The sequence below is a fragment of the Ananas comosus genome, linkage group 1 (assembly GCF_001540865.1).
Source record: "Ananas comosus cultivar F153 linkage group 1, ASM154086v1, whole genome shotgun sequence".
Classification (NCBI taxonomy): Eukaryota; Viridiplantae; Streptophyta; class Magnoliopsida; order Poales; family Bromeliaceae; genus Ananas; species Ananas comosus.
The window spans coordinates 11,249,967-11,275,742 of NC_033621.1; the positions used below are offsets into that span (position 1 = coordinate 11,249,967).

The window sequence follows — 25,776 nt, forward strand, 5'->3', positions numbered from 1 at the left end:
CGTTTTGATTTGGCTTAAAATTTTGATTTTATTGTCCAGCCTTTAAATTTATTTGATTTAAGACAATCAACGGTATTGTAATTTTAAAATTTAAGCTAACTACTTTATTAATGAATTTGTAGTTCCAAAAATTACATTAGTAATACTAATTAAATCTGTAAGGACAAATAATGCATTCAAATTTTAAAGTCAAAATGTCATCAACCGAGTTACTTCTTCAAGATGGTATTTTTTTTTCTCTACCACTGATGTCATTAACCGAATTACTTCTTCAAGATAGTATTTTTTTTTTCTCTACGACTGAATGAATATAAATATTAATAATATCGTTCTACGAAATAATATCGTTTTCTACGACTGATTCAAATTTTCGGATTCGGATTCGGGTTTCGAATTTGATCTGATAATACATAAAACTCTTTTTGACGTCAAATTCAAAATAGAGCGATAATTTTTTTTCTCGTACCTAAGTCTCTGTGGGGGATCTACCCCGAATGGGGCGGGGATGGAAAGGATTTTGTTCAGTGAGTAAATTTTTTCGCTCACGGGGATGGAGCTGAGATGGGACTCCCCACCCTAGTTAGTTAATTCACGAATTATTCGTGAATTATTCACAAATTATTAAAAATCCGAATTAAACTGTCCATTTACGAATTTTTTTCAAAGAAAGCGAATTATTCGCGAATTTTTGAACCAGCCGAATTATTCGTGAATTATTCGCGAGTTATTCCCGAATTATTGAAAATAGGAATAAAAAACTTATACTTTTTATTTTTGAATATAAATTATCCTATATTTTATATCATATATTTTATATTTTATACCGAATCCGTTTTCTAAGTCGAATTTTTCAACGAATTTAAAAATTAGAAAATAAATTTTATGCGTATTATATCTGTACCAATTTTTTACTGAATCCGAATTAACTAACTATGCTCCCCACCCCCACAGAATAATATAGAAGCAATTGCTTACATACTCCTGAAAAGCTCTTAGCTTTCTGATTTATCCCTCTTAGAAGGTTAATATTGAAAATATCTTTTTTACGTTTTGACGTATTTTCAATATGCCCTTAGGGTTAAATTTTTTTAATGAACTGTTAGCTATAGCTGTTATTTCTATAAAATTACTATTTTGCCCTTTCAAATATACTCTTCTACTGTCATCAATTTTTCTTATTTGTCCTTAAGTTAGGAGCATAAAAAGTATTTTAATTTTTTGTCTTTTCAAATATACCCTTCTACCATCATCAATATTTTTTATTTGCTCTTAAGTTAAGGACAAAAAAAATATTTTGAATATTTTTTTTTAACCTAAGTTAACTTAACGGGTGATAATTGTAGAGTATTTTGGGATAACGGAAGAATATATGAGGGGTATATTGAAAAGACAAAAAAAAGTAGGGATAAATGCAATATTTCCAAAGTTTTGAGAGGTATATAGGTAATTACCCCAATAATATAATATATTAGCATATAATTTTGCGTTTATTATTAAATATAAAATGCCTACTTTGATACTTTTGATATGCTTTTAATTTAATCAAATATTTTAAACATATGTAATTTTTTATACAATATTAGTTAAATAATATGTGATTGTTATACATTTTCAGTAATTTGATGTCATACTTATACTTAATAATTAGGTAACATTTAAATTACTTCCAAGTAAAGTTAAACTAAATTTCTAAATTTTAAATAAAAATTTTATTAAGTATATTTTGAAAAAAACCAGCAGGGACAGGGCGGGGATAGAGATTATAAAATTTCGCGGGCACAGAGACGCAACAGTGTTGATTTCAAAAAACAAAATGCTTCATGTACATCTACATATAGGTGTAAATTTTACACTTCACTCATCGTAGAGTTTACAAAATTTTTAAAATTTTTGGTGTTAAAAAAATAATTGATAAGGTTAATAAAATATATATAGTGGTCTTTGATTTGATAGAGTTTAATATTCATACTTAATACTTAATACATATAACAATGCTCGACTTCAAAATGCCATGGAATTTAGGGTTTTCATTGTACAATTTTTTAACTCATCCCTTTAAATTACAGGCAATGTGAATATCTTAGGATAAAGGTCCACATTGGATCTTTATCTTGTCAAAAAAAGTTTCCTAATACCAAAAATTTTTTAAAAAAATTTCTAAATCCTAAAATAAGGAATGTGAGATCTATTATATAGTTAGCATTTTCTTTCAGGTAAATTGCACGTTTGGTCCCTTTAATTCTCAAATTTTAATATATTATAATTTTTGACTCGAACTTTTATAATTATTATAATTAAGTTTTATTATCTAATTTAATTGACCGAATATATTGACTTATCGTTAGTATAAAAGTGATATAACATCTTAATTATTAGTGTATTATTCCTATATTACTTCTATATTAACGATACATTGATGTTAGTCAACTAAACTGAGTTGTGGAATTTGACTGTAATAATTTTAAAAGTTTGAATAAAAATTACAACAGAGTAATGCCTAACTTATAATTGAGAGCCAAATGTGCAATTTATTTTTTTACCTTATGGTCGTGAGTAAGGCTTTCAACAGGCTAAACGCGAGCGAGTCGGAATCAGCTCATGTTCGCTCATTTATTAATCAAGCCGAACGCAGGCTAGCTTTTTAAAATATCAAGCTGAAAAATTTATCTCATGTTCGGCTTGTTTATTAATGAGCCAAGCACGAGGTGGCTCGTGAACAGCAAAATAGATTGTCAGCCCTATCACCAGATGAAAAGTTGAAAGAAAATCAAAAAATTAGAGTTTTAATCTAATAAGAAATTCACACAATATGTATCTCTTCACATTTGGGCATGTCTAAAATACAAATAATAAAAAATTTGTAATATATACATATATTGAAGCTTTATCGAACGGTACACGAGCGAGCTGACACCATGCGACACTCCTAAAATTTAAAATAGTTCTGTATATAAGATATAATAAGACTAAACCCTTTATTCCATCTATATTATTTTAAACGGTGACCAGACCCAAATATTGAGCATGTTATGACTAAAATAGTTCTAGGATAGATTGTTCTCAAAAAGCACTAGTCGAAAGTATGAGATGAGTCTCAGTTAAGTTAGAATCATATAGCAAATTTAGTGCAGCTTTATATATAATAATATAATAATAAGGTTAAACCTTTTTATCCGACTATAGTATTTTGGACAGTAACGAACTAGAATAGTTCTAAAACATGCAACTCTTAAAGCTTCGTTTGATTCAGATATAAGTAAGAACTAGCTATTACAGGGATAGGTACACGTATGAGGATAAGAAAAATAGCATTTGAATGAAAATTGGATTATTTCTGAAGATAAGAAAAATAGCGTTTGAATAGATAATATAGAATAAAAAAAATAGTGATAGTTATATATAAAAAACGAAGATGTTGGTAGGGATAATTATACCAGCTTATTTTAGTTTGCGTATAAAAAGAATAAGAAGTTATTCCTCTCCTTATCTCCGATCCAAACGGTGCCTTATAGAACACATTATGCACGAGCTAAATCTCAAGTGGAAAAATTCAGCTCTTGTTCGGGTTGAGCTTATTCGCACCTGCCGTGGGCGACTTGCCACCCGAGCCGCCGCGTCCGCGATGCGAGGCCGCGGCGACGCGTGGCGCTAATCCTCTTGCTGACGTGGAATCTCCTGTGGGCCCTATCCCCCCTCCTCTCTCTCTCTCTCCGCGACTCCCGAGGCTATAGATATATATATAACCCGAACGTACATTCGAAGTGAGAGAGAGAGAGAGAAAGAGAAAGATCGATCTAGAGAGAGAAATAGCGCGCGAAGCGAAGGAGACGACGGAGCGAGAGGAGAAAGAGGAGGCGCGTTCGCACGTGCGAAATCTCCCGGGTTAGGGCTAGGGTTAGGGTTAGGGTTTCTTCGTGCGACGTTCGGAGCTCGGCGGTAACGATGGATCTCCTCGCTCCCTCCTCTCCCTCCCTCTTTCGCTCGATCGATCGATCGAGATCCAACTCACTCGCTTTTTTTTTTCTTTATTTTTTTTTCTTTCTCCCTCCTTTCGTATCGATCTCTCGCCCTTGTTTGAATCTTTTTTTATTGCAATTTTGTATCTACACGAATTGTTCCATGCTTTTGACGTAGTTGTTTTTTTATCATTTTTTTCTTTTTCTTTTTTAGAAAAAAAGGGTGAGGGCAATCGAGATCATCATGAGGGGCGTCTCAGAAGCCTATTTCGATCCCGATTTCGATGCGCTCATCGATCGCATCAATCCCCCCGGGTGAGTAATTATTAATCTTAATTTCAATTCAATTTCTTAAGGTTTCATCAATCAAGTAAATTTTAAATATTATTAATCTTATTCTTGTTGTTGTTGATAGATGAAAAACTATTGCAGAATCAAAATGATGATTAAAATTTAATATTATTGTTAATGATGATGATGATGATGATGATGATGATGATGATTTTTGCAGGGTTGTTGTGGACAACGAAACATGCGAGGATTGCACCCTTGTTAAGGTAACAAACTACACCCTCCTCTCTGAAAAAATTATTCCGTCGACCCGGTCCACTAAGCTTTAATCCGTGGACCACGCACTTTCTCATTTTAGTGCCCTATGGTTTGAAGTGTATCGCACATCTCGTTTCATTTTTTTCCTTTTGTTATTCCCTTCACTATTTTTTTCGTTAAATCAGTGACAAAGTTAAAACTAAAGATACTAAGGCTTTGTTTGGAATTGCGGAGAGATTGCGTTACGTGCGGTAGAAAAGTACGTTGGAAAACTGTTTGTTTCCGTACGTAATATTGCGATCTGCATATTGTGATGAGTCGGTTACGATATATTTATTGCGGTCCCATCGGAGAACGCATAAGCGCTTTTCCTCAACTTCATTTTATCTAATAGTGTTAGATAGACTTCAATACCAAATTAAGCCTAAAGTGAATATCCTATAAATTATAGGTAGGGCATTTGGAGTTTTTTGTATATGATTTAATAAAAAGTTAACAGAAAGGCTAACGCAAAGAGAAAAATGAAACCACAGTGTACTAAGATACTAAATTGATACACGTTAAACCACAGAATACTAAGAATACTAAAGTGAGAGAATACGAACCACAGGAATAGTATTTGAAGTTTACTTTAAAAAAAACATTTTCAAATTTATAGGCATTTTAGTAAAAGTGTTAAATAAATATAGACAAAAATATACAAAATTTATCTCCATTTATATCTCGATTGTAAACCATTTGAGTCGGCTATTTTTTAAAAAAATTTGACATTTTAATTTTAAATTTTAAATTAATAACTTACTTTGATGAATTTATGATTATAATTACACAAATTATAGAAAATATATTAATTAAATTCATAAAAACATACAAATGATATATTTAAATTTTAAAATTTTAAAATTATCAATCGTCGTCGATAAAATGAAAACAACATAAAAGCGGAGGCCACATTTTGTGAAACACGTGGTGGTTCCTGTACCGTCCTTTTTAACCTCGAGAAAACGACGAATCCCTGCCACTGCTTTTGCAACAAACATGTGGGCGGCGTGAGAGAGAGAGAAATGGACGGTCGAGAATGATCGGCTATCTTAACCTTTTTTTTTAATTTTTTATTTTATTTAAATTGTTTTTGTTGGGCCCTCCTAGGTAGAGATGTCAATGGGTATGGATATTCAAAATTTTATTCGAATCCGAACCCGAATAAAATGAATATATTCGATACTAAGCCTCCGTTTGGTTCAGGGTTAAGAAAAAAATAGCTATTTCAGGGATAGAGTTAAGTTCAGGGTTAAAGTGGGGTTAAAGTTTTTTTGTGTTTGGTTGGAGGTGGAGTTAGTCTAGAATAATAAAAAATAGTGTTTGGTTGGAGCAAGTGGGATAAGAAGATAATGATTGATAAAGAAGGATAATGATTGGTTGGAGTAGGTGTGATAAAAAAGATAGTGGGTTATTATGAATAGAAAAAAATGTTTGGTTGGAGTTTGGTGGGGTTCGGTAGGGTTAGCTAACCCGGGATAACCCGGGATAATTTATTTGATGTGGGGTTAACCCCACCTATTTTTTGGAGTGTTTGCAGATAAAATGGGGGTTAAGGGGTTATTCCACCCCTTAACCCCCAACCAAACAAGGGCTAAATGAATATGGATTTGGATATGGATAGCAAAAATAAAAACCAGACGGATATGAATTTTAACTGTACCTGATCCGAACTCGAATTTATTTTACATTATATATAATATGTATATAAAATTTGATGTTATATTTGAATTTGTATTTTAAAAATTTAGATTTAATATAATATATTTTGAAATATTGAAAAAAGAAATAATTGTTTTGGGTTCAAATTTTCGGGCAAATTTTCGGGTTCGGATTCGGGTTCGGGTTTCGAATTTTTGGTCGGGTTCGAGTTTGGATATGAATTTTTAAAATCCGTCGGGTTCGGATTCGAATTCGGGTCTCAGGTTTGGAGTCGTGTTCGGATTCGGGTTTTTGAAAATCCACTCCGAATCTGACCTGTTGACATCTCTAGACCCTCCTGGGAGTGCCAGGTAGCTGACTTTTGTTTTTTTATATAATAAAATAAAATATATATAATAATAATAATAATAATAATAAGGATGAACTTTAAATACCACCTCTATGGTTTCTTACTTTCTCATTTTAGTATTCTGTGGTCTAAAGTGTATTAAGTTAGTGTCACGTGATTTCATTTTTATCTTTTCGTTAGCTTTTTTGTTAATATTTTGTTAAATTATATACAAAAAACTTCATATATCCTATCTAGATTTATTAAATATTCACTTTAGTACCCACTTTAGTACCCATTTAGTTTTAACTTTATCACTGATTTAATAAAAAAAAATAGTGAAATTGATAATAAAAAGATAAAAATAAAATCATAGGATACTAAATTGATACACTTTAAATTATATGGTTGTAATCTAAAAAAGTATGAAACCATAAGGGTGTATTTGAATTTTTTTCTAATAATAATGTATGTATGATTGCATTGCAGGTGGACAGCGCCAACAGAGACGGGATACTTTTGGAAATGGTGCAGGTGCTGACAGACCTCGACCTCCTCATCTCCAAATCCTACATCTCCTCCGACGGCGGATGGCTCATGGACGGTTCGTGATCTCTCTGAACCCAAATTGAATCCCCAAGTAATGTACTATTTTTTTGAAATCATATTTTAAAATATATCATACTGAAATATACATTTTTTAAACTAATTTATGCCCGAATTGACGTCCGTCGTGATTTTATTTTTTATAATTATTTGTAAAATTATACTCATTTAGTATTAAATAAATGCGCTCTATTCCAAATCGCATAAAATTCTAAATAAAATATTTGTACTCATTAGTATCCCCATCCCTCTCACCTGTCACCTCTCTCTCTCTCTCTCTCTCTTCTCTCTCTCTTCCATTATTTTGTGTTAATTTAAAATCTAAAACATCATATGTGGATTATTTGCTCAAAATTTTTTATTTTAATGACTACAAAATAGTTACGAGTTATCTTTTAAAAGCAGCCCAGTGCGCTACAATAAAAATATAACCTAAATCACATTTTTTCGAAATATATATATAGTAGTAAAAAAAATAAAATCGAGCTAAATTGTACCCTTTCTTCTTTTTTTTTTAATAACTTTTTTAAGAATAATATTATATATAAATATATTATATATTTTATTTATTTTTGTACAGTGTTCCACGTGACGGACCAGCTGGGTAACAAGATTACCGACCGCGGCATGATCCACTCCATCCAGCAGTCCTTCACGCCGGCGCCCAAATCCGCCAGCCCCCGCCACCACCACCACCACCACCACCACCAGCAGAGCGAATACAATTCCGACTCCGCCTGCTGCACCTGCGCTGCCGCAACGACGACGACAACAACTATCGAGGTCGCCGCCGCCGACCGCCCCGGCCTCCTCTCCGAGATCGCCGCCGTGCTCGCGGCCCTCGGCTGCCGCGTGTCCTCCTGCCGTGCCTGGACCCACAACTCCCGCGCCGCGGCCGTGCTCGACGTCCATGACCGCGCCGCCGCCGTCGACCCCCGCCGCCTCGCCGACATCGAGCAGCAGGTGCGCGGCGTGGTCGGCGCGCACTCCGACGGGCCGGGCGACCGGATGCGCGTGGCCGTGTCCTCGCCGTCGCCGTCGGGGCGCGTGCACACGGAGCGGCGGCTGCACCAGATGATGAGGGAGGATGGAGACTACGAGGAGATGACGACGGCGGCGGCGGCGGCGGCGGCGACGGAGACGCGGGTGACGATAGATCGGTGGGCGGAGAGGGGGTATTGGGTGGTGGGCGTGCGGAGCTTGGACCGGCCCAAGCTGCTGTTCGACACCGTCTGCGCCCTCACCGACATGCGCTACGTCGTCTTCCACGCCGCCGTCGGCTCCCACGGCCATCTCGCAATCCAGGTACGTATACGTACCCATCCACATGCATGCGCTTTACAGAGTTCACATATGAATAGTCTCACACTCCATAATTATAAGACATTTTCGATACTCTATAAGAGTTCACATATAAATATTCCCACACTCAATAATTATAAGGCATTTTTTATGCCGCAGTTCATGACATGTGAATAATTTCACATTCAATATTTATAAAATATTTTTTATACTGAAACTTTCGAATTCACGATCCACTTTATTAAATTTGCTCTAGAATATTTGAAGTATCTTAAAAATAAATTTAACAATTTTTTGATATTATTTACTTAGCAATTGAAAAGACGCAAAATTAATTAAGAATTTTAATAATCGTGATGAGCTGTTTATAAATTTAACGATATAGAAATATTCAAATCACGTAAAATTTTAGTAGAATTTTAGTTGAAAATTTTTAGCTTGGATCAGGAATACTACATAAGGCACAAGGATGGGTGTAGCTTGGACTCCGAGAGCGAGCGTCGAAGGGTCACCCGATGCTTGGTCGCCGCCGTCGAGCGAAGGGTCTCCCATGTAAGTCGACATCTCAGACCGCAAAGTTTCGGCAATCATAACCCCTCACTAGTTGCTAACATGTTCTAACTATGTCGGCGATCGAATCTGCAGGGGTTGAGGCTCGACGTTCGCGCGATCGACCGGCCGGGGCTACTATCGGACGTGACGAGAGTGTTTCGAGAGAATGGGCTCTCGCTGGCGCGGGCTGAGTGCGCGACGCGCGGGGAGAGGGCGGTGGGGACGTTCTACGTGACCGACGCATCGGGCTGCAGGGAGGTGGACCCAAAGGCGGTGGAGGCCGTGAGGAGGGAGGTCGGCGGGGGGATCGTCTTGGAGGTGAACAAGGATGCTCCTAGTCGGTCACCGGCGGAAAAGAAGATCAGGGCCCAAACACACGGTATCGGTATCGGCAGTGCTAGCAGCTTAGAAGAGGCGAGGCCGAGGAATTCGCTCGGGAGCATCCTGTGGTCGCAGATCGAGAGGTTGTCCGGTTTCATCCGATCGTGAATCACACAAGAACACAGAAGAAGAAGAAGAAGATCACGAAGAAGATGAAGAATATGAGTTTGTTTCTCTCGGTTCATCCGATCCTGCCGATCGCGCGCGGAGAAATCAAAGCATCAGATGCAGAAGATCATGACTTAGAAAAGGAGTCTCGCATGTGCAGTTCTGCTTGTATATATATATATATATATATACATGTCGATGAGTTTTTCGCCCGCGGCGTCTTTGGTTTCGTTCGGACGAGTAGTACTATATATGGTTTCTGGTTTAGGAGTTAGTTTTTAGATGATTATCAGCAGAGATTTGTGACCACTACCCTTATCATGTGTGAGGCTCAGGAAATTAGGTGCTAATTAGTGGTGCGCGCAAATGTCTCGTCATTTTTAGTTGCGTGCTGCATGTGGAGCAAAAACTAGTGAAGATCAACAAGAGCTTAATTTAATTCCTGCAGCACGTTTTAAGTTTTGCAAAAGAGGAACTGAATCTTAGCTAGAGAAGAAGCCTTGTAAAGAAGTCCCCTTGATAGCTTCTCTCCGTCCTAGCTTATTATATTTTTGCCCTTATGCTACTGTTGCTGTTCTCTAGTTTTCTGATTATTATCATTACTGTAGGTAGAAGCAGAAGCATAAGTTCTTGGGAGTACACACAGATAGTAGTGGTAACGAAGAAAGGAAAGATATATGGTATTTGCTTTTAGGATAATTCTGCGCCATTCTCTTTTTTTTTTTTTTTTTTGAGAAATAGTAGTATCGCTTCATTCAATTAGATAGTGAATTAAGCTACATAGTGAGATGGCCAGGCCTCTGGAAAAGAAAGAAAAAAACGTTCACAAGTAGGGGATAGTTTTCAAAAAAAAAAGAATTAAAAATGGCCAGCGACTGAGAAAAATACCATTTGCCCCTAGCATTTGATTTTATATACATTTGAATCCGCAATGTCAAGTATAGCCTCAACATTACTGTAGTATTTATATCTTCGTACTGAGAAAAAAGAGGGAGCACAAAAAAAAAAAAGAAAAAAAAAAAAGAAGAATGTGCCGCTTATCTTTTGAATTATTTTGAGCTTAAATTTTAAAGCTAGCTAACTTAAATCAAGTACATTAAAACATTAGATAGTAAAATTAAAATTCAGTAAGATTGGGTAGTAGACTTGATGATTCATCTACAATTTAGAACTTATTTTGTACATTTTTCAAAAAAAAAATTTCCAAATTTCATAGAAAATTCTCCATTTCAGTTTTTTATCCAAAAAAACAAAACCTCTGAAGAGAGAATTCCCATAAAAAAAATATTATTCTCGAAATAATTTTTTTACAAATTTCCAAATAATTCTTCACAAATTTCCAAAGGGAAAGCGTCGTCGTCCAACTCAGCTAAAGATAATTAAAAGGTAAAACCAAACTACAACATCTAAAAAAAATAGCAAGAATCCAAATATAAGGCCGAAATACTGGTGAGCACACCTTAAAAATAACTTATATATTCCTCTAAATTTCTAATCAACGATAAGCTTTTAATACCGACCGTCTCTAAAACAAATAGCAAAAGACTTAGGTGGTTGGTACACGACATCCAAGTTCAGTGATTGATTCACATTTCCACCTAAGTTTATTTCTAAAGTGAAATAAACGACGCTGGTGGTGTACTACCTATCTCTCTCCAAAAAAAAAATAATAAAAAAAATAAAAAAAACTTTTAATACCTTAAAAAAATATCTTCCCAGTTACTCATTCTCTTTTCTTTCTTTTCTTTTCTTCATATGAACAAACACTTTCTTTTTTTTAAAAAAAAAATCCCTTAAATGAAATAATTTGGAATCAGATGTAAAAGAGATGTAATTTGGTAGGAGATGAACTTCTCGTTTGAAATTATTTATATAAAGCAACTCTAAAAAAAAAATCAATGCGAAACGAAGATAAAGAGTTATAAAACCGAAATTTCGATACGTGGGAAAGCCTGCTGCAGCTGCTTAATCATCTGAAAACTCTCTCTTTGACGAGCTCCGTGGATGGTCATCTTCGTCAGTGAAGTCGCAACTCGGAATAAGAACTCCAGAAAGTCATATTCATATCTCTGCCCTTGAGGCCTGTAGATTGATATATCAACCAACTGCTTGAGCGACACGCCGTGAGAATCCCAATAACCGCCTCGGCCGAAACCGCCTTTTGCCTCGAAATAATTAGCGTAATCCTGAGACCAAAGAAACAAAAGAAAACAAATTAGATTGCATTTCTCTTACAGATATATATGCAAATCAAAGGAAAGCCATTCGCAAATGGATTTCCTAGAAAAAAAAACCCGGTAAAGTATTTTCCATCCATTTGATTTTTCCATGAAAAGTATGTTCCTTTTTTTTTCCCCTGATTTCACGGAAAATTACGGAATTCATCCTGAAAACAAAAACTATGGTAAGGGTTGTTTTTCTGTGGAAAGCTATTGTTTTTTTTTACCCCCGATAAACCGCTTTCCATGTTTTTCCGATGAACAAAACACCTCCTTCGATGCACGAGATCAAGGATCCGCACAAAGTGCGAGAAAATCTTCTGCTTCGAGGTGTAGAGAATGTGCTTCATAGCTAAAGATAATGGGCACTGTAATTATAAATCTGTAGTGATTCCGATTGACTCACAATATTCTGTTCAGATTCTACATAGAAGGAAACAACCAATGTCTCGAGTTTAGAGGAGTGCTTGAGCAAGAAGGCAACACCCAACGAATCGAATTCTGCAAAGTTGGCCGATATTCCCAGATGCTTGAGATTTCCATAGTTTGGAGCCGGCGGATTTGGCTGATCGCGCTGATCGAAAGCAAACTGACTCAATATCTGCATTATTTAGCATTCATGCATTAGTTTTATACCCAACAAGCGTAAGAGTTAGAAAGAAACCGGTTATCGAATTGATAATATTAATACAACATCAGAATTCAGTTTAGTTAGCAATCATGAACAACTTTGCGACCACACATACCTTCATAGAGCTCTCTAACACGACCAGCCGATTAACTCGAAGCTTGGTAAACGCAGTAGTCAGAGAGCCATTGTACAGTGAGTCCATGCAAGAGCGCCGATAGTTCAGAGGTATGAGGAAGGACGAGACGAGAGAAGCCGGGATGGAGTCAATAGTGGAGGAGCGCGGTGGCGGGCCACACCACACCAAAGTCTGAAGTCCTGGCGCGGACAGCTTGAAGTGAGTCAGGCTGAGATGATCATTCAGCTGGAACACCATCACTGTCTTGATGCTGGGGCAGCAGATGCTGAGGCCGCTCATTGATCTGTATATCTTTTCTAACCTCAAAAACTCTAAAAGCGGGGAGTTCACCTCGAGCGAAAACCAAGGTACGGATTCGAATATCATCCTCCAATCCTTAAGAACAGGACAGCTTTTAGAGATCGCGTCGTTGGCCATGGGGGCGAAAACCACTTGCGTGAGATCAAGATTCTCTAATGAAGGCAAGAATGCAGTGGCGGGCCAATCGATCACCGCTGCGCCCCCTCGAAAATGAAGACATAGCACTCTTAGTGATGGCAGGTGGAAGACGGAGGGCAACTTGACAAAAGAGTAAGCACCATAAAGACTAAGATCGAGTGACTGCAGTGCAGAGTTACTCACGTAGCGAATCCAATTGTCGAGTTTGGTTTTGTCGCGAAGTTTTCTCCTCATTCCGAGGGCGAAGGAGCGGACAGGAACGGCGTGGTGGCGATGCCTTAGAGCGGAGTCAACCAAGTTAAACAAATGCGCAGTTCTCAACTTCCGGATCCCGAGAAGGAAAATATGGCTGGGTGAAGGAAATGTCAGGGGCGGTCTGCCAGATTGTCCGCCATCGTCGAGAGAGGGCGGCTGTGGCGATCGCTTTTTCGTAGGGAAGCAAGGAGAGGATCTCGTGGATGAGATGGTCAGGAAGAAGACTGATGCGATCCACCTTCGCCTCCTTGACCTCCTCCTCGCTTTGTCTTTGTCTTTTACTTTTCAATGCTTCTACCGTCATAGGATGTTGGGCCGAGATGATACATTGCAGCCATGTTTTCTTTCTCTTTTTGTCTGGATGAATCGTTTAATCTCTTTGCGATGCTTCTCTCATTGTCTGAAGTCCTTTCTTCTTTTTGCTTTAATTAATTCTTCAACGTCTCCTTGATGCTTTTTCACATGCACGAAACCAAACCGAAGTCACAATTGGAAAAAAAAACTATAGAAATACACTACCATTGATAATTCATTAGATACAAAAGATTAAAGAAATTGGAGAAAATCTTCCTATTATTTTTTTTTTCACTAAAAGTTGGTCTTATTATGCAATTGAAGTTAAGGATTGCTCCAAATGTTAGTAGATTTATAAGATCTATATATCTTAAGCATGCAAAAACTTTTGTAAAACATTTCCATCCGAAAAACTCAAAAAGATCGGAAAAAAAAAAAATATCAATATAGCGTCGACACGATTCTGTGACATGCGCCGCACGATCTGTTACGTGTGGCACAAACAATCATTGGTAGTGTCTAATCTCCTTTTACTCACAATTTTAAGTTTTTCGATTCCACTCTATGTTTCTCTTTATCTTTAGCATGCCTATGTTCATTTCTTAGTTATAAGCACCTAATTTTAGGGATAGATGTAGGTTCTATAGACGTAAGTTTTGTTCATATCCTAATTTGATTTTCATTATATTAGTTTTTTTACATATCCACACTTGCTATCTATAAAAGATGAAGTTTCTATATATCTGTCAAAAGTGTAAAAAGAACTTACATATCTCTTCAAATTTAAAGTCAACCTACAAACCCCTATAATATCTTGCAAAAATACCCTTCCAGTTAAATTTCTGCCAATCAATATTAAATTCCCTAGGGTGTCCTCAATCCTCTCTCTATTCCCTTGTTGTTATTATACAGTAAAATCTTTTTTATTTTATTCTCCTTTCTTTAGCAAACGCCAAATTTTGAAGATCTAAAGGAAAAGAATTTTGTTGCCGGAGTTTATTAGAACCTGATGATGAGAAGCACAAATAGATTATCGAAAGCATATTCACGATATAATCGAACAAATAGAAAGAGTATTTAAGACAAGATCCAAGTATTCATACCCAAGATTCAATCCTACCACAAATACCTAGATGAAATGAGAGTATCAAAAGCTACAAAAAGAAGAACACCTTCAATATACAAAAATGTGCTGGTACTGAATAACAAATTAGAGTGCAGGTTTAAAAAACTGCGAACTTTTTATACAGGTAATCAATCAACAAACATCATTTATATCATATAGTTAAAGAAGTACGCAACCCAATCTAAAGTAGAGAATATAAGAGACAGAAAAGAACATGAGGAACATGAGTAGCATAAAGAAGAACTAATATTTTTAAAAGTATGAATAATAAAAAAGAGAATTTATTCTAGAATCAATCAGTTAGGAAAAAATAAAAGCATATCATGCGTCAAAATCAAATCTAAACTTTTTAGAGGACAATTTGGAGCAACAGTAATAACCGAAAGAAGTACGACAACTAAAGAAATTACATGTTACTATAGTTAAAAGGGGAAAAAAAAAGGAAAACAAAAACTTCTAGGTCTCATCCTCCATTATATCCATTTCCTTTTCCTCTCTCTGTAAACTAAGATTCCACAGTAATCAAATGAACGAAGGTAAGCTAAATCAGATTATTTCAATCTCCATACCTTTATGCCTTGTTCAGATGTCGGATGATGATAACTTATTCAACATGAAGATTTTTCGGTGTAATTGGAGGGTAGGAGTTTGATTTTTGCTCCTTGAAAAGCCTTCACATCCATGATGAAGTAGAATAGCATATGTTATCTACGACATGATTTATCTAATTCCTAAAAAAATTACTTAACAGCCGAATATATTATTCCATTCTAGATAATTGATAACACTCCTAGCTTCCAAGACAATAAAAAATCCTCATATTGAGTAGCATATCAATGGATAACTTATTACGACATCGAGCATAATAAGTTATCCTTGGATAACTTATTTGGTACGAGGTTTTAGTGTGATTGTAAAAACAAGAGTTTGATTTTCGCTCCTTGAAAGGTATTGATATTCATGATTTGATAGGAGAGCATATTTCACCTAGGATAGCATAATTAGCAATAAATAATGCAACTAAAATTTCACATTCGTGTTCACATCTTTATACGCCTATGTTATATTTGAATAAAATCTGAGTTACAAAACATAATGGCAGTTTCAACATGCAACTCATAATAAAATAAATGAAGAATACAATAAACCACCCTATCCCCCTAAAATATTTATTAACGTCCCTCTTATCTCCCCACAAAAAACAATCAAACTCCCCTTTAAACCGCCCTTATCACCCTATACTCGTATGTGAACTTTTTATCCTTTTTCAGAAAAACATCACTACTTATGTCTACCATGAGAGAAATATTACTAGATATTCTACATTTGTGAAGGAATATATATACACACACGCACTCTTGAACAAAAAAGAAAAGGCCATAAGTGAGATAAAAGGCCTACAAACAATCAGAGCATTCTTAAACTAGTTGAAGCAAAAAGGCCATAAAATCTAAACTATGAACATTAGGAAGTCATAACGAAAAAGCCATACAAAAATCAGCTACTCCATTATATCATACTCTATCCCAATTCCCTAATTTGATTCTTTTTTTTATGAAGAATTCACTTAACACCATGAAAAGCAAGAAGCAGCCAAATCTCTTCTTTGCAGGAGAGGTAAGATTTGATATTTCCAAACAAGATTAGGTCGTGCGAAAGATGCATTACAAAAGGAGAATTGGATGCAGTTGCTCAACACTGATGGAATTTGGCAGTTCATATGGTCAATTCGAATATTGCGATTAGTGCGACGACAGATATAAGGCCACTGACATAATTTCTTACGCTGAAAAGGCTGAAAGTAACTAAGATTGCTCGATAATGTATGCTTATTGTTAAAAAGCTGTGTCAGAATTGCTATTAGAGATTTATCTACCATCAACACAGCGTAATGTTACGGCCATAGCTAGAGCATGTCCTGATTCATGTACTGGAACATGTACTGGAACATGAAGCTGCGAAAGAGCTTAAACTGAGCAAGTTCAAGCAATGTTGTTCACAGGATACATATGGCAGTTAAAAAGTTTGATCCCGAAAAGCTTTACAAAGTCCGATCTTCTAAGAACTTATCTGGCGTGTTTATGTCGAATTTGGTCCAATTCTATAGAAAAAAGCGCAATTGTTCGATCAGTAACTACAGCATCAGCAAAGAAGTTCAACAAGTGTTTGCAACATTGATGCATACATTTAGTATTAAAAAAAAAAAGGGCTTCCATAGCATTGCAATTCTATGAACTTTAATCACTAGTAGAGGAATAGAAAAAGGAGAGCTAACCCTGAGATATCGCCACCACCTCGTCCTCCTCGTCTTCGTTGTCCTCCTCGTCTTCGTTGTCCTCCTCGCGAACCAAACAAAACGAGAGAAGTGAGAAAGAGCGTGTGAGAGCGGGGTCGAACGAAACCCTTGTTATTGCGAAACCCTAAGATATCGCCGCCGCCTCCTCGCGAGAGAGCAGGGTCGTACGAAACCCTAGATATGGCCACCTCCTCCTCCTCCTCCTCCTCCTCCTCGCGAGAGAGCGGGGTCGTACGAAACCCTAGATATCCTTCTCCTCCTCGTCGCGGGAGAGAGCGGTATCGAGAGTGCGCCAAGTGCGGAGGGAGAGAGAGAGCGAATAAGAAAAAGAGAGAGAGAGAGAGGAGATTATTATTAATACTAATGGAATTTAAAATAATTAACGTAAATAAAATATTATACTAGTAATAAATTTTGGATTTATTAAAATAATCTTCTTCTTTTTTTTTTTGATATACGATATGTTATGTTATGCACTCTCTAGACTCTTATCGTTGATATTTTATTTTGGGATAGTTTTTGGCGTGCCCCTCTAAAAGTACATATTTATATAAACTACTGAAACTACCCGTGCATTACGACGCTAATATTATAGAAAATAAAAGATTGACAAAATTAAAATGGGCCCTGCTTTTGATTCAGGCAAAGAGGAATATAGTTCGGTTCAAGCATCGGTTCGGTTCAAATAATTAAAAGAAAATTTCAGTTCAAAAAAAAAGAGCGCCGGTTTGGTTCATGCAAAGAGAAACCTGGTTCGGTTCAAGCATTGGTTCGGTTCAAATAATTAAAAGAAAAATTAGGTTCAAAGATAAAAACATATGGATCAATTAGTCTGGTTCGATTCGTCTGATTTCATAGGGTTAGCTTTTCTTTTTCTATACCTCTATAGTGATTAAAGTTTATAGAATTGCCATGTTATGGAACCCTTTTTTTCTCTCCTTTGTTGTTTTTAACCAAATGCATGCATCAATGTTGCGACACAGCTTTCCTCTTCATATACCTGTAGCCATAACACTACACTATGTTGATAGTATATAAATAAACATACATCACTGAGGAATCTTAGTTACTCTTAGCCTCTTTTGGCATAATGAATTATGTCGGCGGCGATATCGTTAGCATCAATAACATTACTCTAGTTGATCGTATGAACTGCCAAATTCCATCAATTGGTTGCTTTTTGCGGGGAGGTAAGAGGGGCATTAATATATGTTGATAGGGGATAGGGTGGTTTACCGTGTTCTTCATTTATTTTATTATGAGTTTCGTGTTAAAAGGTACCTTTTTGTTTCATAAATTTGAGCTTTTATTCAATATAATATAGGCGTCTAAGAATATGAACACGAATGTCAAAATCCTTTTTTTCAATCATAAATATCAATACCTTCCAAGGAGCGTAAGTCAAACTCCTTTTTTACAATCACATTAGAAAATCCTCGCACCGAAATAAGTTATCCAAAAATAACTTATTTTGTTGGATGTCGGAATTAGTTATCCAGTGATATCCTATTCAATATGAGGATTTTTTATTTTGATTTGAAGGTAGGATGTTGTCAACTATCTAGAATGGAATAATATATTCAGTTGTTAATTTATTTTTTTTTTTTTGGAATTAAATAAGTCATCTTGTAGATAACATATGCTGTTCTACCTAATCATGAATGTGAATGCTTATCAAGGAGGAAAAATCAAACTTCTACCTTCCAATTACACCAAAAAATCTTCATGTTGAATAAGTTATTCGATGATAACATAGTCCAACATCCGAACAAGGCATAAAGTTATGATGACTGAAGAAATCTGATTTGGGCCATTTGATCCACCTCAGTTCATTTGATTATTGTGCAATCTTAGTTTATAAAGAGAGGAAAAAGAAATGGATATAATGGAGGACGGGACTTTGTAGGTTTTATTTATAGTAGTTTGTAATTTCTCTAATCATACTTCTTTCTGTTTTTACTGTTGCTCCAAGTTATTCTTTAGAAAGTTTAGATTTGATTTTGATGCATGATATGCATCTTTTTTTATCCCTAATTAATTAATACTAGAATAAATTCTCTCTTTTTTTATTATTCGTATTCATACTTTAAAAAATATTACTTTTGCTTTATGCTGCAACGACCCTCATGTTCCGTCTCTTTCATTCTCCAATTTAGATTGGTCTGCATACTACTACAACTATACAACGGAAGACAGTGATGGTGTATCAACAAGATGCTCATCTCGGCCCGAGTCACTTCAAGTTGTCGGCACCAGGACTTCAGACTTTGGTGTGGTTCGGCCCACCACCGCATTCCACCACTATCGACTCCGTCCCGGCTTCTCTTGTCTCTACCTTCCTCATACCTATCAACTTTCGGCGCTCTTACATGGACTTACTGTACAATGGCTCTTTGAGTACCACATTTACCAAGCTTCATGTTAATCGGCTGGTTGTGTTGTACAAATCTATCGAGGTATGTATGATCTCAAAGTTGTGCATGATTGCTAACTAAACTGAATTCTGATATTGTATTAGACTATAAGCTTGTTCGCATAAAATTAATGTGTTCATGCTACATAATGCAGATATTGAGTGAATTTATTTCCGATTAGCGCGACCAACCGAATCCACCGGCTCCAAACTATGGAAATCTCGAGCATTTGGAAATATTGGCTAACTTTGCGGGATTCGATTCGCTGGGTGTTGCCTTCTTGCTCAAGCACTCCTGTAAACTCAGGACGTTGGTTGTTGCCTTCAATTTGGGATTTGAACAGAATATTGTAAGTCAATCGGAATCGTTATAGATTTGTTCACCGAAAAAATCATGGAAAACAACTGTTTTTCCAGGGTCATAGTTTTTGTTTCTGGATGAAATCCGAAAAACAACAAGTAGACCTTTCCATGAAATCAGGGGGAAAAAAAGGAACTTACTTTTTTTTGGAAAAGCAATTAGATGAAAAATACTCTTCTGATCCTTTAGCCCCCGTTTGGTTGGGGGTTAAGGGATGGAATAACTCCTGAACCCCATATTATTCCCAAACACCCCCAATTGGTTGGGGGTTAAGGGATGGAATAACTCCTGAACCCCCATATTATTCCCAAACACCCCCAAAAATGAGAATGAGCTATCCCGGGTTAGCTGGGTTAGCTAACCCCACCAAACCCCAACCAAGCACTATTTTCACTATTCTGGACTAACTGTAACTCCCAACCAAACACAAAAATATTGTAACCGCATCTTAACCCTATTCCTGTAATAACTAGTTTTTTCTTAATTCCGAACCAAACGGTAAGCTGTATATATCTGTAATCAAAACGTTATCTAATTTGTCGTCTTTTGTTTCTTTGGTCTCAGGATTATGCTAATTATTTCGACGCAAAAGGCGGTTTCGGCCGAGGAGGTTACTGGGATTCCCATGGGATGTCGCTCGAGCTGTTGGTCGAAATATCAATCTACAAGCCTTTAGGGCAGCGGTATGAAAACGACTTTCTGGAGTTCTTATTTCGAGTTGCGACTTCATTGACAAAGATGACCGTCACCTTTGATTCCTATAAAGCTAATTATGGAGAGACTTTAAAGGTGATTAAGCAACTGCGGCACACTTTTCCACATGTTAAAATTCTGGTTCCATAATTTTATTTTCCTCTTTTGAGAAACTTTGCTTTTTAGTTAGGACCTATTTATATTGATGTCCGCTCCATTATCTAAAGTTGTAGTTTGGTTTTGCCTTTAATTATCTTTTGCTTGACCCAGAGAAGATGTTCAGATACGGTGGATGGTAAATTTGAGCTTAGCAGATTTGTAAAAAAATTCTATTTTTAGAGAACCACTTTTTTTATAGTTTTCGTCTTTTCGGATAAAATTCTGGAAAAAGAAATTTTTAAGAAAATTATGTTTTTTTAGATGCACTTAGTGGGGAGCATCGCACTGAGAAGCTTCTTTTGCGTATTGATCATCTTGCACATCCAAAATGTCTATTTTTTTTTTCTGAAAAAGATAAATAAACCTGAAGAACTGAGATATTGTATAATTTTGTCAATTGTTAAATATTATAATTGGGAACTTGCAAATTTGTAAATTTATTGCTGGAGTAGAATGGTTTAATTTATTTTTATTTTGTTATTATGGGGTTTAAAAAAGTACACTTAGTTATTTTATAGTTTAGCATATTTTTATTTTGTTATCCTGTGTTTTAAAAACTTTAGTTATATTTAACTATTTTATGATTATTTAAAAGTTTTATTTTGACATCTTATTTGATACTAATAAACTTATAATATAATTAAGTATAATTATGCCTTTTTAAATGCTTGCCCAATATCAAAAAAAATAGGGATAATTATCTATATACCTCTCAAAACTTTGAAAATATTTTATCTATTCCTATATTTTTTTTTCTTTTCAATATATTTCTCATATGTTCCTCCGTTATTTCTAAATATTTCTATAGTTATCATCAGTTAAGTTAACTTGGGTTAAACATGAGTTAAATATCTATTACAGTTAAAAAAAATTAAAATATTATTTTTAGCCTTAACTTAAGGGCAAATAAAAAATGTTGGAGATAGTAAAAAAGTATATTGGAAAGACTAAAAAATAAAATACTTTTTGTGTCCTTAATTTAAGAGCAAATAAAAAATGTCAGTGATGGTAGAGGATATATTTGAAATGGCAAAATAGTAATTTTACAGATATAATAAAGTTCATTAACAGATTTTAACTCTACAGTACCAGCACATCTTTCTGTTGTGAAGTTGCGCTTCGTTTTGTAGTTTTTGACACTCTCATCTCAGGAATAATTACGTGGATAATAACTTAAATACTCTTTTTTTGTGGATTCTTCTTATTAATCATATTTGAATAAGCTTCCACAAACAAAATTCTTTTCCCTTCGATCTTCAAAATTTGTCAATGAGAATGACTATGCACTATATTGAGGAAAAATATGTTGTAACAACACCAAGTCATTCTAGTTGTCAAGCAAGTTTCTGTAACAACTTAAGAATTTACAAAATTTGAATTGATTCTATTATAATTTAAACTAATGCATTACAATATAAATAACTAACTTTCAAGAGAGGACACAAAATAATTTTTCAAATTCTTTATTCTCTTTACACACTAACATGGATAGTAATCAAATAATCAAACTGAAAATAGAAAAAATATAAAACTTTTTTGAAAATAATCTAAAAATGCAAAAACGAAGGCTGAAATGGTTGGATTTGAGGCCCAAGCTCAGTAGAAAAAGCTTTACTGTTCCACTTGTAGATTTCGAAAAGTGTTTTCCTAATTGGGATTGCAAATTGAAATTGCATACTCTATGAAAAATTATGATCATTTAAAGATTTACCCCGTTGATTGTAAAATTATGGAACTCACTGTGATTTTTGGCAATTTTTACGAAAACTCTAATGCTAAATTGGCCGCATCATTAGAACTCACGAAACAATTAGAATATGTTTGTATTTCTCATGTTTGCAGGAAAAAAAAAAAAACAACAATATCAACCCAACCTACTCGGGCTCAAGAAATAGTCAGCGTATATCTCTCATTCACATGTTTCATCTGCTACTTGCAGAAATGAAATAGCAACGACACCCACCACCAGCAGTAGCAAAAACAACAAGAACAACAACATAGACTGAGAAGACTATTGTGGCTCATGAAACAGTCAAAAAATATTTTCAGCTGCTCCTTATAGAAACGAAACAATAACACCAACAATATTTACTCACAAATTTATCTGGCATCACAAAACAGTCTCACAAAACAATCAGGAATGAATGAAATATTAGGTATTTCTCCGGTACTCAAATATTGCTATAACATCTCCTCATACTCATCGCAGAAACAAAGGCATATACATGAATAGAACTATAAGCAAAAAGAAGTATCCATAAATCAATATCTAAAAGAATTTCATAGTTTGGGGGAATCAATATCTACAAAACATCACTGTGTGGAAAATCAATATCTACAAAACATCACTGTGGGGAAATCCATCTCGTACGGAGTAACATGATGAAGAATATCCTGACCCTCAAATCGAGTCCTCCTCTCGAGTCGTCCAGTAGTCAAATGGAACGTATAAACCGAGCACCCTGAATCATCTTCCAGGCGCAAGATGATCATGTCGCCGCGCTCACCGAATCCTAAGATGCTCACCCGGTAGGCAGGAGGAAGCATGTCATTATCAGGAACTACCGGCACTGCGATCTGATCCAGCACTGCCGAATCAAGCTGGATAGACAGATCAGTAACGTGCACCTCAGACCAAATAGTTGCACCCCTCTCATCAAATGTCACCACAGATACGTGAATCGAAAGCTCACCCAAACAAAATAAGCGCACAAAGCAAAGGCGCCCACACTCCGTCCTCGCTAAAGAAAACAACCTGAGAGACTCTGGAATGGCAATCGAAGGATCGCCGATCATGACGATCCGTGATGCTGCCACATCGAGAGCTAGAACTCTCATACCATAGCATCTGTACAAACTACCATCGACGAGTACGAGAGGATGAAAGAAGAAATCAACAGGTACATGAACTGTGCGACGTATGCGGGTCCGAGTCCAGATGCCAGTGATAGAGTCATATGTAAGTAATCGAAGATCATAGGCATACCTCTTCACAAGGACAAGTAATCAAAAATCATAGTGAGGAGGCTCTCCAGGCAGCAGAGCAGCAAAATAGATAATTGAAGGACCGACCAACTCTCTGGCAAGACAATAAGCGTACTATAGCTAAGTAATGGAATGTAATATGTGAACAGAAAGTCATCGACAAATCCCACAACGTGCGTCAGTAGAACACATTCGAACCGCGAATCTATCACTTGACAAAGAAAAGGAATGTGGCCCTCACAGAGGAGACGTAAATTGAATGCTAACCCCATATCTCGGGCTCCAATGTAATGGAAGCGACGGTCGCTAAAGAGTTCGACGAGAGGTGAGGTGTAATAGTTCGATCGACAGTCATCAATAAATGCAGGTTGAGCAATAACATGGCTTCAGTCCAAGCAAACCATGCGACATCTGATAATATCTCGAAGCGACAAATAAAGAAAGATGCGATGCAAGAGATCCGAAGGAAAGTATGGCGTATGTACTACATCAACCTGCAAAAGATCAGAAGAATAGATTGGAATAATTTACATATGGAAGAATTATTTCTGTGTAATAAATTTTCAATATTCACAAATCCAGACCACACTGAATTGAACAAGAAAGAGAATCAAGTAAAGCCAAAGTAATGGTCAAATCGTAATAACTTATTTAATAATTACTAAATTAATATAATTAGTTTCATTAACCGAAAGCTAAACTTGATAGGCAGAAACATTCTAAACAAATTAAATAATGCCTCTGCGGTATTACAAATTTTATTTATTTATTTTTTACGAAAATTAGGGAAATGTGACATCCCTAGTATTTAGAATAGTCTTATATATAAGGTATAATAAGATTAAAACTCTTAACCCAACTATAAAATAGTCATATGTTTCACAACCCTAATTTCGTTCTCGAAACTTTATTACACAACAATTTTTCATAATTCCTACCTTCTTTTGGTTGTACATCAAAACCAACCATAAACATAGCATGACAGCCTCCTTTAGCTCCTGATGTTTACAACTTTGTTAGTTAGATTAGGAAAAAAACAAAAAAACAAAGAGACTTTGATTGGCTTCTATTACCTTCAATATGTATTCTCTTCGTTAGCTAGTAGACAGTGAGCTTGTGGCTTTATTATACTGAAAGCTCACATTTTTAACTAAACATGTTCATATCAAGTACAAGATAATTCGTAATTTCCTAATGTGATCTTGAAACTAGTGCATTGCCATTACTCTATCAACCTATTCACACTAAAATGCTCATAAAATAGCTTACATATCTTGTCAGATAAAACATAATTGTCAGATAATTTTTACAGATATAACAAAGTTCATTAACAGATTTTAACTCTACAGTACCAGCACATCTTTCCGTTGTGAAGTTGCGCTTCGTTTTGTAGTTTTTGACACTCTCATCTCAGGAATAATTACGTGGATAATAACTTAAATTCTCTTTTTTTGTGGATTCTTCTTATTAATCATATTTGAATAAGCTTCCACAAACAAAATTATTTTCTCTTCGATCTTCAAAATTTGTCAATGAGAATGACTATGCACTATATTGAGGAAAAATATGTTGTAACAACTTCAAGTCATTCTAGTTGGCAAGCAAGTTTCTGTTACAATTTAAGAATTTACAAAATTTGAATTGATTCTATTGTAATTTAAACTAATGCATTAAAATATAAATAACTAACTTTCAAGAGAGGACACAAAATAATTTTTCAAATTCTTTATTCTCTTTACACACTAACATGGATAGTAATCAAATAATCAAAATGAAAATAGAAAAAATATAAAACTTTTTTGAAAATAATCTAAAAATGCAAAAACTAAAAATGCAAAAACGAAGGCTGAAATGGTTGGATTTGAGGCCCAATCTCAGCAGAAAGAGCTTTACTGTTCCACTTGTAGATTTCGAAAAGTGTTTTCCTAATTGGGATTGCAAATTGAAATTGCATACTCTATGAAAAATTATGATCATTTAAAGATTTACCCCGTTGATTGTAAAATTATGGAACTCACTGTGATTTTTGGCAATTTTTACAAAAACTCTAATACTAAATTGGCCGCATCATTAGAACTCACGAAACAATTAGAATATGTTTGTATTTCTCATGTTTGCAGGAAAAAAAAACAACAACAATATCAACCCAACCTACTCGGGCTCAAGAAATAGTCAACGTATATCTCTCATTCACATGTTTCATCTGCTACTTGCAGAAAAGAAATAGCAACGACACCCACCACCAGCAGTAGCAAAAACAACAAGAACAACAACATAGACTAAGAAG

At 35.5% G+C, this 25,776-nt stretch overlaps 2 protein-coding genes and 1 long non-coding RNA gene across 5 annotated transcripts; 2 read left to right on the forward strand and 1 right to left on the reverse strand.

Moving 5' to 3' along the window:
* Positions 3,782 to 10,176, forward strand: LOC109715305 (ACT domain-containing protein ACR3-like). Its single transcript, XM_020240246.1, has 7 exons — positions 3,782 to 3,936; positions 4,171 to 4,271; positions 4,468 to 4,513; positions 7,024 to 7,138; positions 7,721 to 8,445; positions 8,890 to 8,994; positions 9,088 to 10,176. The coding sequence occupies exons 2-7, from the start codon at positions 4,201 to 4,203 to the stop codon at positions 9,481 to 9,483; spliced, it is 1,458 nt and encodes a 485-aa protein (XP_020095835.1). The 5' UTR covers positions 3,782 to 3,936; positions 4,171 to 4,200; the 3' UTR covers positions 9,484 to 10,176.
* On the reverse strand, positions 11,302 to 17,196 carry LOC109715313. 3 transcript variants are annotated; one of them, XM_020240266.1, is made up of 5 exons: positions 16,858 to 17,196; positions 15,152 to 15,253; positions 12,449 to 13,615; positions 12,109 to 12,303; positions 11,302 to 11,669 (listed from the first exon to the last, which is right to left on the reverse strand). In XM_020240266.1, exons 3-5 carry the CDS (start codon positions 13,139 to 13,141, stop codon positions 11,403 to 11,405), a joined length of 1,155 nt encoding a protein of 384 aa, XP_020095855.1. In that variant the 5' UTR covers positions 13,142 to 13,615; positions 15,152 to 15,253; positions 16,858 to 17,196; the 3' UTR covers positions 11,302 to 11,402. The 3 variants fall into 3 exon arrangements, with proteins under 3 accessions (XP_020095855.1, XP_020095863.1, XP_020095846.1); XM_020240274.1 differs by lacking the exon at positions 15,152 to 15,253 and having other exon boundaries at positions 12,449 to 12,963; positions 13,091 to 13,615; positions 16,858 to 17,195; XM_020240257.1 differs by lacking the exon at positions 15,152 to 15,253.
* Positions 19,075 to 20,678, forward strand: LOC109720976. Its single transcript, XR_002219114.1, has 3 exons — positions 19,075 to 19,334; positions 19,447 to 19,641; positions 20,217 to 20,678. It is a non-coding gene; the product is annotated as an uncharacterized LOC109720976 (long non-coding RNA).

Bases quoted from the DNA above. Each gene is read 5' to 3' on its own strand.
- LOC109715305 (XM_020240246.1), top strand. From the start codon at position 4,201: ATGAGGGGCGTCTCAGAAGCCTATTTCGATCCCGATTTCGATGCGCTC. The intron at 4,514-7,023 runs GTAACAAACTAC...ATTGCATTGCAG, and splicing joins AGGATTGCACCCTTGTTAAG to GTGGACAGCGCCAACAGAGA. The intron at 7,139-7,720 runs GTTCGTGATCTC...ATTTTTGTACAG, and splicing joins CGGCGGATGGCTCATGGACG to TGTTCCACGTGACGGACCAG.
- LOC109715313 (XM_020240257.1), bottom strand. From the start codon at position 13,141: ATGAGGAGAAAACTTCGCGACAAAACCAAACTCGACAATTGGATTCGC. The intron at 12,304-12,448 runs GTATGTGTGGTC...TAAATAATGCAG, and splicing joins TGTTAGAGAGCTCTATGAAG to ATATTGAGTCAGTTTGCTTT. The intron at 11,670-12,108 runs GTGAGTCAATCG...CTTTGGTCTCAG, and splicing joins TAGAATCTGAACAGAATATT to GATTACGCTAATTATTTCGA.